The sequence below is a fragment of the Embiotoca jacksoni genome, unplaced genomic scaffold (genome assembly GCF_022577435.1).
Source record: "Embiotoca jacksoni isolate LCO1_2020_lvr unplaced genomic scaffold, fEmbJac1.0.p SCAF_7, whole genome shotgun sequence".
Classification (NCBI taxonomy): Eukaryota; Metazoa; Chordata; class Actinopteri; family Embiotocidae; genus Embiotoca; species Embiotoca jacksoni.
The window spans coordinates 7,196,911-7,212,245 of NW_027185425.1; the positions used below are offsets into that span (position 1 = coordinate 7,196,911).

The following is a 15,335-nucleotide window of genomic DNA, read 5'->3' on the forward strand; positions in this document are numbered from 1 at the left end:
GACTAGCTGTATCTGAACTGATTGTAGTTTCACATTTAAAGAACAGATACAAAGGTGGTATCAATCTTATAGGAAAGAAAAGTATTTACTTAAAAAAGAAAATACACTTAGTCATATGATGCAAAAGACATGATGTCTCCATTCAAAGGATACAATAGCTAAAGCTGGATACAAAGCCCAAGACACTTGTTTAAACCAGGCAATAAATAGATTACTACTACATTGGAAATACTGCATCGCCTGCAATAATTAATCTCAAAATGTATGGATCCTATTTTACATCCCATAATGTACATAAAGCCATGCACTGAACCCCTCTGTCAGATCCAGGAATTCCAAAACAAAGGATAACCAAAGGTCCGATGTGCTAGATGGTACAAACTGAATATTAATGCAGTGGTCTAGCAGTATCATCCTTAGGGACTGAAGCTCTTGGAATTGGGTCTGACTCTGACCTGAATGTCTCTCTCTCTCCCTCTGTCTTCCATAATTCATTTTCCTTGTGTGTGTTGGTGATTATTTTTAGCCAAGTACAGTGTATACAGACAAAACGGACGTGCCAGGGGGAAGAGATGTGACATGCAACGGACCTGCGTGTGAGCGGCATGTTGGGTTTCAGTATATGTCCATGGTGGTACATTTCTGCAAGTGTGTGCGCGTGTGTGTATGTTTGAGTGTGTGCGGGAAGCAGCAGATGCCTGTCTGTTCCGGTTGACAGCAGATGACACCGATAGTGACGGGGGAGGTGGAAGATTTCTACAGCCCGAGCTTCTGTATAAGAGCTGTGTGCAGAATCTGCCTTTACAGTAGAGCAAAGCATCAGCTGTCAAATGTGTTGCACGTTGCCAGAGGTGACAATTCATTTTCATATCACACTTTGTCACAAGATATCGCAGTCGCTTCTTGGGGGGGGGGGAGTCACAAAAAGTGGTTTTCCAAAGTTGACAACTGGTTAATTTTGATATTTATGCACTGTAATGCTAAGTAAATGCACTGGTGAGGAGGAGGGTATAAGTGTTTGGGTCTTGAATAAATTTTAATTTTCCAGATCTGTACAAATACAAGAACTTAATCACATTACATGTTTCGAATATTTGCCACATATTTCGTTGTGTTTGAGTGTATTATTCTTACCAGAAACTACCATCAAACACAAGAGTACAAATTGCAGAGAGGGAAGCTGAGTTTTATTCCTGCCATATCAAACAAAATACACAATAGCGATGATTGATTGTAGAGGCATGTTCAAATCAGGCTCTTCACTTGTCCACTCCTATTCTCCACACTCTGACAATCACTAGAGCTAGATAGCCTTGACCCTTGACTTTGTGTGTGTACATGTGTTTGCGTGTGAGCGTGACCATTCACCTTGTGCACATATGTAGAGGGACTGTGACAGATTAATGATCCAGCCACAGGAAGGTCCATGACACACAAGTGCACTGTAATTGCTCGGTCACATATTGATTATCAGAGAAAGAGAGCAACATTGCCACAGTACAACCTAAAGAGAAAGGCGTGTGGCAACTGTTATGCAACCATATTAATCATGGCAGGTGACAGCGGCATGCTCAGCTGAAAGAGTGGACACATACTGGGATTTAGAAAAAAGCAGGGAGGAATATCCAAAGTGAACCGGTCTGGTGACGCAAACTTACAATGTGATGAGAGTTCACATTTAGAGGGAGAATAAGGAGAGAGGGAAGGAAACAGAGGTTGTGTGAGGGGGGATTACAGAGATGGAGTCTGAGAAAAAACTGTAGAAAGGCAGCCAAGTGATAAAGAAGGAAGGTGGTGGATCGTCCCCTCTCATAGGGCTTATCTTGTTTTATAGCAATCCAGGATCAGAAAATTAAAGCACAGGCTTTCTAAGAGTAACCGAGACTGTGTTTTAAAATAACTCAAAAAAGAGAATAACTCCAGACCCTGCAGTCTTAATAACATTTTGTTGAATGGGAATAAAATGAATAGTTATCTGTTTTGTTTCCGACTTCAGAATAATTATAGCCAATACATCCACAAAGTCAAACAAGCTGTTAAACAATAAGATAATTCGTCCTTCTCCTATAATATCTATATGTAGGATACGTTGTAGCCTATATGTCAGTCACTTGCAATACAATAACGTATAGAAAATTGTCCAGGCCAAATATTTGTAATATCATTCCAGCTCTGCACGCACCGAGTGAGCCATGCACCATCCAGGCTACTGCGATCTCCTGCAGGGAGAAAACTCACCTCAACGACCTGGAGAAAAGATCCGAGCGGAGCCGAAGAACTTCGCCGCGGTTTACTTGACAATCACGGATACCTCACCGCCTCGGGACCCATCTCACTCTCTTTGTCTATATGTTTCCCCCCCCTCCACCTCTCAATTCCCCTTCACCGCAGAGCTCGGCCGGTTCTGGCGCTGACAGTCAAACAGAGCTGGTGTCTAATTCCCACAGCTCGAGCACAGTGAGGATGCGCTCCGTACGCCTGGGTTTACTCTGGGTGAAAGATGGGGAGGAGGAAGACGTTGCGCCACTTAACTGGAGTTTGTAATCCGCTCGCTCCATCGGGGGCCGCATAGAGCGCACTGTATGGGGACCAGCGGCAGCGGATCTCGGTGTCATGGCGCCATCTAGTGGTTGTTGTGGTGAACTGGCACTTCTGAAACTAATTTTCTGGTTCTCAGCTTTGACCGGCTGCGATGCGCTTCAGTGGTTTTATAATAAACGGTGACCGCACACCTGAGACCGCTTGGCAATTGAAGTTCACGCTGTGCCCACCAGATTCACTGGTCCTGATGAATTAAAAACGTTTCCAACTCGTGCATGAGGAGATTTTACTGATTAAATAAACAAACAAAAACAACAAAAAATGAAGGTGGTTTATGTTTTTTTTATGATTTCTGTGTTTAGGCAGTTTCCACTTGTGCACCTGGAATTACACTAACCTGTATAAAAAAAAAGTAACCTACCATAACCTAAAAAGAAATAGGATTTTTTTTTTTTTTTTTACTGTGTTAAATATTTATTTAGCCATTGAAGTGCATCTAATCCCTACATGGAATTATATGCTCTTCATCTCCTCATAGGTTTAGGCCCTGTGCCACGTTCACAAATCGAGGCATTTATTTAGGAGCAGCGAGTTTAAGAGGATATTTTTTTTATCTGAAACGGATTTGCATTTATCCTGATAATGTATTTGGATAAATCGGCCAGGATAGGCAATATAACAGAAATGGTTTGTCATTACGGGCCATTTATAACAGGCTCTGTATTGTGTCAAGACTGTTTGGTTCATTGTTTATTTATTTGTCCCAATTCACACAAACGATAAACCTTTAAAAATCCCCCCCCCCCCTCCCCACCCACAGATAGTTTATTTTTGACATGAAGAGGGAACTCTCCCGCTGCAGAACTTGGGTGAGGGTGTTTTGGTCCAAGATGTGTGTCTCTTCGGAGATGAGATCATTTCACGACTGGAGCAAAAGACCCCCCAGCTTTTGTGCGGTTCGGTGCGGTGCGGTGCGGTGCGGACCACGCCCCGGCTCCGGCGCGCCGTTCCCGTGCCGGAACATCAGGCTGGGCTCAGCACGCCGCCGCCGCCGCTACATCCGGGCGCTTCCGTTCAGTTTACAAGCCCTGCGAAGATGGCGACTTCAGGGAGGAGCGCGTTATTATCCTCCGCCTCGACCGGACCTAAGAGCGCACCGGAGAACTCCAACCCGGAGGAGGACGACGGGCAGGACCTCTGGTGGGCGACGAGCGATTTGAAGCCGGTTTATTGCGGCGTGCGGAGTTTGTTTGTTTTTTTTAAAGAGGCGGCGCGGAGAAGCCCCGCCGCGCCGGGAGGAATAGATGCTTTTGACAGCTAGCCCGCTAACGAGGCTAGCTGGCATCAGCAACCAAAAGGCTGATTTGGGGGCGCCGGTGACACGGCGGCGCTTAGCTCGCTTTACTTTAGCCTCCCGCTGCCTGTTGTTGTTTGTTTGTTTGTTTGTTTGTTTGTTAATGAATGAACACGCCTTTTATTTGGCTGCGTTGTAACGGAGGGGCTGCTCTGTCTGCAGGTCCACCATCCTGAGCGAAGTGTCGACCCATTCAAGATCAAAGCTACCGTCCGGGAAAAATGTCCTGGTCATGGGTGGGTATCTGTCTGCGGTCTCCCTAAGCTAAAAAAAAAAAAAAAAGCTAATATGCATCGTGAGCTGGAGCTTGGTCGCCCACCCCCACCACCCCTCCTCCTCCCCGGTGATCACCTCCCGTGATCATCATCGTCTCCTCCCGCCGGCTCGACTTTAATTCTGCTCGGTAGCTTAAGCTAACGCGCTCTCTGGACTCGTGGTGCTTTTTGTGTCGGTAGCTGGCGCGTTTGGCGAACAGAAGGGGGGAGGAGGAGGGTGGTGGTGGTGGGGGGGGGGGAAGATGGAGACAGGTGTATGTTGTTCTGCACACGCACCACTTCATCATCATGTAACCGAGCCGCTTTGAAAAACCCTGCAAGTCATTCTAGCATCCAGAGATGCTAGTAGCAGGTAGAGATGGAGAGAAGACGAGACAAACCAGCGCTCGGTGTGGTGTGATTTTTGATTTTTTTTTTTTTGAAGGGGAGGGTGGGGTGGGGGTGGGGTCCACCCACGGGGCTTTATGTGAGCGAGGCAGAGAAGGGGTGCCTCTCCCTCTCTTTCCCCGTCGTCTCGCACATACAAAACACACTGTCTTGCACATCCGCCTGGGATAATCCTGCAGCCTGCTCTACCCGTCCCAGCTAATCAATCAGCGCGTCGGTTACTCGTGTACATGTGGAGGCTGCGAAGCCATTTGCCTTTTATTCTATTCATGACAACATCAGCAAGCTCCTCTCTCTCTCTGCGTCTCGGCCCGTCGAGTCCCCCTGTCGGTTTAAGGTGATATGGCGTAGTACGGATGCAGACTTTGACCTTCCGGCGCGCAATAACAATGCCACGCTGTCATCTTTGAGGTTGGCGATGCTAATTGGATAAAAGCAGACAGATTTGGCAGTAGATCAAATTACGTTGCTATAGCTATTGATCCCTTATTTAAACTAAGCCTCTAATCAAATAGGTTGGATGATTTGCAACATGTCCAGTACATCTATTTTCTTAGAGCTGCAACAAATTGTTCAGCAATCATTTAAGGCAGTTGATTGTAAATTGTGGCTTTTTTTTTTGAAGTTGAAATAATTGTTTATGTCATTTTTTTTTTTATCAAGCAACAATGTAGAACATTTCAAAAAAATTGATTTTTCAGTAGTAAGCAGCTGGTGCTTTTTTTTAATTTTTTTATTTTTTTATCTTATGTGATAATAAAATACGATAGACAAACCCAAGTAACTTTAAGATGCCGCTTTGGGCTTTTAGCAAATCCCCAGTATTAAGTTTGATCGTTGGAGCCCAATATTTGAGCAGTTTTGTGCTATCCTAATTTTGCATTGTGTGTAGTGCATACTTGTGCACACCACATTCAACTATTAACTGTGTAGTTACTGAACGTGCAGTATTTACAGCTCATAAAATGATACAAGACACTAGGAAGCATTGACATATTGTACACTTTCAACAGTGGTGTGGTGTGTAGGTTGTCCTCACCTGGTTTGCTTTTTAACATGCTTGTGCCAAATTTTCAAGTTCACAATGATTTAAACCAAAAGCCTTTACAGTTTAAACTAAACTGCAAATTCTTCTCATTATTTTTATTGGAGTGAATGTGACATGGAGGAAGGCATGTTGTAGTTGACTGACCACATTCAGTGCATGTTTTTTACTGATGTCATGTGTGTATGTGTTTAGGTGAGGTGGGCTCGGGGAAGACCACCTTGGTTGCAAAGCTACAGGGGGTCGAAGAGTACATGAAAGGGCGTGGCCTGGAATACCTGTACTTCAGTGTCCATGACGATGACATTGATGGTAACTATCAACTGCTTGCAGTTTTTAATATTATTTAGTGAGACCATCTTTACTTCTCATTTTGTGACCACACAGTATACAGAGTACTTCTAAAGTAATACAGCAGAAGGTTGTAAAGGACTATTCATTTATCTTGACCTATTTGTGTGTGTGTGTGTGTGTGTGTGTGTGTGTGTGTGTGTGTGTGTGTGTGTGTGTGTGTGTAGACCAAACTAGGTGTAATGCTTGGGTGTTAGACGGAGACCTTTACCATAAAGGTCTGCAGGGAGTAGCCGTACCAGTGGACTCTATCGAGAACACGTTGCTGCTGATAACGGTTGACATGTCGCGGCCTTGGAACGCCCTGGACTCTCTCCAGAAGTGGGCCGCCGTTGCTAGGGAACACATCGACAAACTCCGAGTCGCCCCGGAAAAGCTGCGGGAGCTGGAGCACAGACGTGAGTCATACTGACAGTAATCAAACGTAGCAGTAGATAAATCAGTGCTTGAGTGATCTGAGAGGTTTGAAAACATTACTCGGATAAGGAATGTATTTATTAAAGTCGAATGGGACCCTCTAGGGTTTTGTTTTGAGAGGCCAGTTATGAGAATGATAATGCCACATGATATATGTTTGTCTTTGTCTGTGTATGGTGTGTAGTTGTAAAACAATTCCAGGAGTACACGGAGCCGGGCAGTGGGGAGGATGGCACACCGCAGAGGAGGAGCGAAGAGGAGGAGAGCGTGCTGCTGCCATTAGGAGACAACACACTTACGCACAACCTGGGAATACCAGTGGTGGTGGTCTGCACTAAGGTACGCGCCCGCTGTCGGGCTGTGTATGAACATATTTTAACTAAAAATCCATGTGTGCAGCATCATTATTCAGTGACTAAAATTCAATGCAATAGGTACAACATCACCACCTTTAAGAAAACGTGAAGAAGGGTTTTATCTCAGAGAAACACTATGATTTATTGCATCTACTCACAAACATTCACCTCTGACACCTGCTCATCTGTCCTCAGTGTGATGCCATCAGCACATTGGAGAAAGAGCACGACTACAGAGACGAACACCTGGACTTCATCCAGTCCCACATCAGACGTTTCTGTCTGCAGTGTATCCTTCAACTAACACAATGCTGTCTCTTAGATGTCGCCTTTGACTGCTGACAAAGCTGAATGTGGCTTCATCTCAAAGTTAAAGTGTTGCAAAGACTTTGTAATTGCCTGGTCAGTTGCTGAAATTTTGCCTGTACTCTCTTAGCACTCAGCTGATCAGTGATGAACTGAGTTTTGTTCTCGGGTCATATTGCAGGTAGAGTTCCCAGCTGTATCATTGTTGCAGTGGTTTTGCCACTGTAAGCTATTGAGCTGTTTTTGTTGCTTTGCTTTGCAGCAAAGCGAGTTCAATAAAAAATTATAAATTAGCTGGTGCTGCCTCAGGTTGTTTGTTTTTCATCATAATATTTGTCCAGTCAATGCTGAGTGGAAACAGTATCACATTTTCAAGGATTATTGTGTTTAAAATGAGCTGAGATTGCACACTGCCTGAGTTCTTGTGTTCCGGTAGCAATTAGTCTGAGGTAGAATTATTTTTTGTGTAATTCTGCTATGCTTTTTATTTTTTTTTTATTTTTTTATTTTTATTTTTTTTTTTTTGCTGTAGTGTGTTTGGAACTTGTGGTGTTGAAAAATGTCCTTGACAGCGGTGGAAGATGGCGCCTCTCTGGTTTACACATCAGTGAAGGAGATGAAGAACCTGGACATCCTGTACAAATATCTGGTGCACAGACTCTACGGCTTTCCCTTCCACTGCCCTGCACAAGTGGTGGAAAGAGATGCTGTCTTCATGTAAGCCTGGGAGTGGGAGTGGGAGTCCTAGAGGACTGCAGGACCACCTGTATTTACTTTGTAACCCTTCCTTTATCTCCTCCACCAGTCCATCAGGTTGGGACAATGAGAAAAAGATCGCCATACTTCATGAGAACTTCCAGACGGTAAAAGCAGAAGACAGCTTTGAGGACGTAGTAGTCAAACCACCAGTCAGAAAGGTACAAGCTCCCATTGAAAAACCCTAACTTCAAAAGATCCTCTTAGGCAAAACACTTTTTCATACAGTTCACAGCCAATGCACTAAGCCAGTAACCCAATATCCCTGCAGGGATCATGATAGTTTTATCCAGTGAAATGTATTAGCAGCTTTGTAGCCACAAAAAAAACAACCTGGAAGCAAAAAAAACATCTTAAAAATGTATAATTGTTTTTCTGCCCTTTCACTAGATTGTACATGAAAAGGAAATCCAGGCAGAAGATGACCAAGTGTTCCTGGTAAAACTGCAGGTCAGTTTTTAGTTGTGTTAATACCAGTTGGTTTGCTGCTTATGTGTGCTCAAATTAAATCTGACTCGAGGGTCTTGATATGTTAATTAAATCCTAATTAGAGTGAGTGTGCATATTGTGCTCTAATTTTACAGTCGCTGCTTGCCAAACAGCCTGCTGTGACAGCAGGGCGACCAGTGGTGAGTGCTGCTCTTTTTTTTCACAAGTTTTGGCAAAAAAAAAAACAAAAAAAAGAAAACCGCCTCCCAGTGTCCACACACGTGTGAAATAATCTTTTGTTGTTAATAGGACACCACCAGCAGAGCACCGACGGGATCCCCGAGGACGAGTAATCGCTCTGCTGCGGCCAATGTAGCAAACGCCATGCCACAGTCGGGTGGGTCAGGCATTTCATTCAGCCACTCGTGTTCATTGCTTCTGTCATTGCACTGCTGTTTCCATGTTCTTTTTTTTTTGTTCTTTTTTTTTTTTTGAACTCTTGTCACCTCATGCTGCAGGTCAGACCAGTGAAGGTGTCCTGGCCAACTTCTTCAACAGTCTACTGACAAAGAAAGCGGGTGCAGGAGGGCCCGGGACACCAGGCGGTGGTAACAATACTCCAGGAACTGTACGGAAGTCAGGTGAGAGTACACGCTGCTGTTAGACGTTGCCCTGGTTTTCTATGACAAGTTGTATTTAAAGCTCATCCTTAGTCACGCCTCATCCCTCAAGCTTCAGTTTGATTTTTACCTCCCATTTGCCACCCTTCCTCTTTACTCCACCGTCCTCCACCAAAGAAAATCGTAAAAGGGTCCGAGAGCATCTCCATCCCCCAAAAACGCACACAGCCATCGCCATCATCTCTATGCTTGTTCGTAGCTCTGTGTGTGAATGCCTTTTCCTTCTTAACTACACCCACGGTGTTTTGTGTGATCTCACTGTTAACATCAATCATAATGTGTGTATGTGTATGTGCTAGTCAGAGGATGCTGGCCACGTTAAGGTGTGTGTGGGCAAGATATTTCTCATCTATTATTGCTTGCAAATGACATCGTCCATTCTTAGAAACCCCCATTATTCTTTTTTGACCCCCTCACCTGAACCTCCAGCATCCGAGGAGGATTATTGCTGAGATCAAGCCTTCTGTATCACCCATTTACTTCTCGTACAAAGGCACACAGACTGGGCTGCGGGCTTTCTGTTAAGTTAATTTATTTATGCATCGTATATGCCCTTCCAATATGCAGATTAACTTTCCAAACTGAGAACTGAAGTAGCGGTCCAGGAGATGATCCCTTGGCTATTTAATTACTTTTGCGCCCCATGCCTCAGTTTTGTTTTCAGAAAGGCAGTTGGTCTCATTAACGTCAATGCACAGTAATAAGAATTTACAACTGAAATATGTGTCTGTGTGGTCTTGTAAAAGAGGAAAGCTCATGCATATTCATAATGACGGGCTGATCGGATTTAGCTCACATGTAATGGAATAGATATATTGATTTCATGTTGAGACCTCGAGCAGAAAGACCAGGAGGATTTCTTTAATGACGGTTGCATCGCAAATCTTTTCCCTTCCACTACCTTGTCCCCACTTTGCTCCCCTACATTCTGGTTTATTTTAATTTGAATGATTTCATTGCATGTTGCATTGCATTTCTCACCACTAACATCATTCACAACCAGTGCACATGATTCTAAGTAAGACTGGGCTATTTGAAGTAAATATTATCTTTGATATATATTTGTCAATATACGCCATTATATATGCATTGTCTGTGAAATGGTTTAAACCAAGGCAGATATTTTCAGTTAGTTTGTTCCTACAGTAATCTGTAATAAAGTCCATCCTGTGCAACATGGAAGCATAACTTACATTGATGCACAGTGAAAGTCATAAAACTTTACATTTGCTTGTTTCAAGTATTGCAGTTCGAGATCATTTTACTCCGAAGGTATATTTTAGATATTTAGTGCAGTTATACCAATAAATAAAAATCCATTAGTCTCTGTCATCCAAATATGTTTAGAGCATGATCACAATTGTATCATTGTTGTATAAATATCAGTCCCTCCAGGAAATTAGGATTTTGCAATTGCGATAACTAATGCAAATTTAACCCAATGTTTACTGGAGCTTGCAATTTGGCAAAGTTTTGTGATGAAGGTACTCAGTTGAAGCTCTGCTGAAAGCACTGCAGCACAAAGTAAGGCTTTTCAAAATGAACTTGCTTTATCAACAAAAATAACTCAACATTTACAATCAGCAAGGCTCTTCAACGTCTTCTTTCATCAGCAAAAATAACTACATACTGGTTGACTGGAGAAAAAAAAACGTGAGACCCTTGAAGTGATGAGGTTTATGGGAAATGCGGCCTTATCATTAGAATGAATCTACCTATTGTCAAACTTCCATGCATCAGTCTAATCGTTCATTTAAAATCGTTCATTTCAGTTCTCCACTTTTCCTTGTTAGAGTGGCTGCTGTTGTCCTGAGAAGCAGCAGCACTGTGTGGGCGCTCTTCCTCCTAAAAATGAGACGAGACACAATGAGAACACTGAAACTAGTGCCGCCATATCATACTGAAAAAAGACAACAGCCTAATTAACAATACTAAAATCATGGTGATATTCTTGTTCATCCGTGTTATATAATCAGTATGTCACCCAGCTCTTATTTTAACCATGTGCAGTTGCCTTTGTGTTTATTGCATTATGGCTTAACCACTTGGTGCTGTGAAGATGCACTGCTATTTGCTGAACTGCCAGTGTAGCTTGTTTATTTTATTGTTTCTGATGTGATGTAGTGCTAATTTGTATGTTTGTATGTGTGTACCAACACTTGATGCAGGCTCAAAGCTGGGCCTGAGTGATGTCCAGGCCGAGCTGGACCGCATATCCAGCCGGGAGACCGACTCGGACTTGCCCAATGCCAACGACACCCCTGCCACCGATGGCCAGGACACATGAAGACCAAAACACTTCACCCGGCTCCCCGTCTCTCCCCACTCCACTTCAGTCACCGTCCCCCTCCGGTCTTCCCTCCACTCTCACCCTACACTTTATCTTAAAGATGCGGGGGGAAGGGAGGGGTGGACACACAGTTTTTCCTCCCCATTGTCTTTCACTTTCTCCTCCAGGAGAAGAACTGACCCTCTCTTCCCCTACGTCTTCACCCACACCTTGTTTCCACCCACCCCCTCTTTTCTTCCTGGGTGTTACACTGAGGACAAGTATTTGTCACTGTTACAAAGATACAAGACTGTCTGTTACATGAGAGTATATGGGTAGGGGAGAGGGACCAGTTGGGGTGTGAAGGTTGGTATGAGACGTGGGGTTGAAGAAGATTGATTGCAAGAATGAAAGCGAGGGTGTTTAATCCATCCATTTATTGTGATGGTACAGTTAGTGTTTTTACAGTAGGAAATGTTGAGGGCGCATGTTGAAGAAACTGCACTGTGTTTAATGTATTTGGGGCAAGTCATGCTTGACTTGGCCAAAGGAAGAGATTGAGAACAAAAAAAAAGAAATGCCTGAAACAAAAATTACAAACGGTCTTGTTTTTGTTTTGTTTTTTTAAGATGAAGGGAAAAACATACGTGTGTGCGTGCATGCGCGCACGCGTATATATGTGCGTGTGTGTGTGTGTGTGTGTGTGTGAGTGAGTGAGTGAGTGAGTGAGTGTAAGGCTGAGACAGATAGAGTTAGTGAAGTTATTTCCAACCTAAACCTGTTTCTTCAGAAATCTTTTGGCTATTTGCATTTTAAACAAATGGCAAAAAAAACATGGCTATGCTCTTACACTACAAACTTGCTATCAACTCTTAAAACAGTGCAAACGCTTAATATTAGAGCAGTTGTTTCTGCTAGACTACATGAACCAAACGTGATAAAAAAATGTAAAAAAAATATCTGTCAAAAAGTCAGTCATTCAGTTTTACATTGGCCAATCTGCCCCATGAGGTACTTACTACATAGTTCAAACCCGTAGACAACAGACAGTGCACTGAAAAGGGACGGTGGTAGAGGGCGGGTGGGTAGCTGAGCTTTACTTGTACAGAAAGACGCACTAATGATTAAGTTCCGTAGTTACTGCTGGCAGGGTGGTGGCTGGGAAAAGGGGGTCAGAACAGGGGAGTTTCACATCACGAATGTACAGTCATTGTCTTGCTGATTGGTCCTGTTATTTCAGAGCTCTGTGTTGGCGTTTGTATAATCAGATCTGTCAATCAGTCAAATAAAAGGTGTATTTATTCCGATTCATCCACTTGGCGTCTGTTTTTTTATTTTTTATTCCTCCTCTCCCACAACAAAAAAAATGTAAATTGTATTGTGTGAATTATTTTACAAAGGATTAAGTTCAACTCACAGCTGAGGTTCCTTCAATTGGGTATCTGGGGTTGAGCCACTGGTGATAAACACTTGCTTGTGAAGAATGAAAACATTTATTGTAGCTTCTGGCGCACATGATTAGGGAATGTCAAAATGGGCACACAAGTAGATGAAATACCAGAATGTTTATTTCCTGTAGAAAATGTAGTGTGAATGCTACCCTTCAGCTGCTGAATGCATTGTTGCTGCATCAAGCTCGGGAGAGAAAAGGAAAAGCGTGCAAAAAGGATCGGTCCAACCTCGTGTCAAACCAGGCCCCGCTAAGAGGACTACTACTCATGTGGGATGCGACCTAAACACTTAACTATCAGGTCATACCAATACTGAAAGAAACGGAGTGAGAGAATTCTTAAAGCCTTCACCTCTGAGTAAGTTTGTGTTCTTGTGTCTTTGCTGCAGCAAACAAAAGGATAGGCTGAAAAGGGCCTGATCCAGGCCTGCTATTGGTTCATGTGTGGCCAGATAGGTGGAGACAAAGTCGCTGATGTCCTTCGGACGTCAATGTCAGACGTCCAACAGACATTGGAAAAAGATGTCTGCTCAACGTCTCTGCGGACGTTCCTCGGACATCAATATCGGACTTCCAACGGACGTTGAAAAAAGACGTCCGCTCAATGTCCGCTGCGAACGCCAATGTCAGACGTTGGGAAAAAAAATTATTGTGAAAAGCTTGCTGTGGAAAAAGGTGAAGGGCCACTAAAACCCTGTGTTGATGGGGAGGCTCCACCCCCTGCTGCATAGAGGCCAGGTTGCCACTCAGAGGCTGCCATATAATGATCCCAGAAACGCAGCACGTGTCATATAATTATTATCGAACGTGTCGCACGTCTCGTGTCCAAAAAGTGCACAAAAGGCACAACCTTGTTTCCTCAGCAACACTTCCACCGAGTTTGAAGCAGGTGGGATGAACGGTTGTTGAGATATGCGAAGGACAGAGATTTCTGAAATGATATAGAGAGATGCTGGAAGTTCCAAAAGAAGTTCCCTTAATCAAACTTTTTTGGGCCTTTTGTGGCCATCGATCTTTCTCAAAAATGTCCGCTTGCCGGATCAATAAATTCTATCCATCCATCCATCCGATCAATAAATTCCATCCATCCATCCAGCCACCCACAACGTGGGACTGTGAGAAACAATGTTTCGGTCTATGTCTTGTACATATGGTGGATTGACATTGAAGTTGACTTTGACTTTTGACTTGACGTGATTTCCCGAATTTAGTTTTTTGCTGATTGGAGTGAAATCTGTGCAATTCAATTTATTCAACAATAAGTTTAGGTGTCTCAGAGCTTTTCAACAAGCTATGGAGGATGAAGCAGCCCATTGTTTTTTTTTAATCTCCAATCAACACGTCATGGCGGACGACAGGTTAAAGACCATTGGAAAACCCAGCATTAAAGACCTTGGAGAAGATTTCTTCATAAAAATTGATGGATGAACGAAGTAAAGGTGAACGGTGGAGTTTTGTAGATGCTGAGACGGTAATGGCACAGCGGCCATGCAAAAACTAAAAGAATACAATTGACACGCATCTTTTCGTAGATCTGGTAGCGACTTCTTGAAATTGATGGACGAACAAAGTACAGGTGGGTGGTGGAATTTGTTAGAGTCTGAGGGAGAGAAATATCAGCACAGTGGCCATGCAAAACACCCAGCATTAAAAAATCAAATTGACACACACCTTGAGCAAATCTTGTAGACATACTTCTTGCTTTAAATTTGATGGACAAACAAAATAATGGGATGGACGGGCAAATGTAAAGACAGAATTATTGGGGGTGACACGAAGACTTGGCTAAAACTAATGTACGTTTGACGAGCACGAGTATCATCTGAGTAAATGTGTCAATATCCATGTTAATGAAGGCTTTCTGACAAACACTAGCTCGTGCTGGGCTTTCCTGAATCTGGCCAGGTGCATGTCCAGCTGCTTATCCTGAAAATCAATTGTTTTCAGTGCACTGGTAATCCGACACCTCACTGTACCCCTGCATGCGTTTGTAACAACCGCAATTCACTCACAGCTTCTTCAGCGTGTCATTTGTCGGCTTTCCTTTTGATCTGGAGCTTTGTTCACCAAAGTCGAACTTTGTTCTTCTTGTCTTCCTCAGACTGAAAGAAGTGAAGATGAACGTCTCAGTCACATAAACAACTTGACACTGAAATGCATGCTGGTTCAATCATTTAATAAAAATAGACAGTTGTTATCTTTACCTGATAGGTCAGCTCTTTGAACTTCCTCATATTTACGTACTCCTTTGATGGCCTAGGTAAAATGCTTCTATTCAGCTTCGAGCTCGCTATCCAGATATTTTTTTCATTTTAAGCATTTGAAAGTTACAGCGCATCTCGGGGGGGGGGTTAATTGGGATTTTTGTTTAATTGTTTATGTAAAGATATCTTTAATGTTAGCACTGTCTCATGCACAGTATTTTCTGCAATAGGTGCCAAATCCTTCCCAAATGAATGTACCTACATATGGTCCTGCTGTGTTCGGTGCTAACTAAATGGTAGTAGTTATTTTAGTAATAACAGATTTTTTTTTTTGGCCACTTGGGGGCCGCAGAAACAGGTTAAGACATCTAGCAGCAAATTATTATTCATTTGAGGTTGTGTTTTCATTCTGTTTCTGCTCTGTTTTTGGTCCCCACCAAATCCTGATGGAAAAACGTTCCCTTATTTAGCAGCTAAATGTTCCATTAAATTCCCCAGATCCTCTCTAACTGTGT

The 15,335-nt window shown here is 43.2% G+C and overlaps 2 protein-coding genes across 2 annotated transcripts in view; one reads left to right on the plus strand and one right to left on the minus strand.

Moving 5' to 3' along the window:
* Positions 1-2,530, minus strand: part of cpne4b (copine IVb) — a 20,269-nt gene extending 17,739 nt beyond the window's left edge. Inside the window, exon 1 of the mRNA XM_069176295.1 lies at positions 2,239-2,530. The gene's annotated coding sequence lies outside the window, so the exon portion shown is untranslated. The remainder of the gene's footprint in view (positions 1-2,238) is intronic.
* Positions 2,531-3,545: 1,015 nt separating this feature from the next.
* Positions 3,546-12,477, plus strand: dync1li1 (dynein, cytoplasmic 1, light intermediate chain 1). Its single transcript, XM_069176237.1, has 13 exons — positions 3,546-3,741; positions 4,058-4,131; positions 5,798-5,914; positions 6,121-6,351; positions 6,555-6,709; positions 6,922-7,015; positions 7,614-7,749; positions 7,838-7,949; positions 8,179-8,238; positions 8,373-8,417; positions 8,527-8,614; positions 8,736-8,858; positions 11,066-12,477. Exons 1-13 carry the CDS (start codon positions 3,638-3,640, stop codon positions 11,182-11,184), a joined length of 1,458 nt encoding a protein of 485 aa, XP_069032338.1. The 5' UTR covers positions 3,546-3,637; the 3' UTR covers positions 11,185-12,477.
* Positions 12,478-15,335: the final 2,858 nt, after the last annotated feature.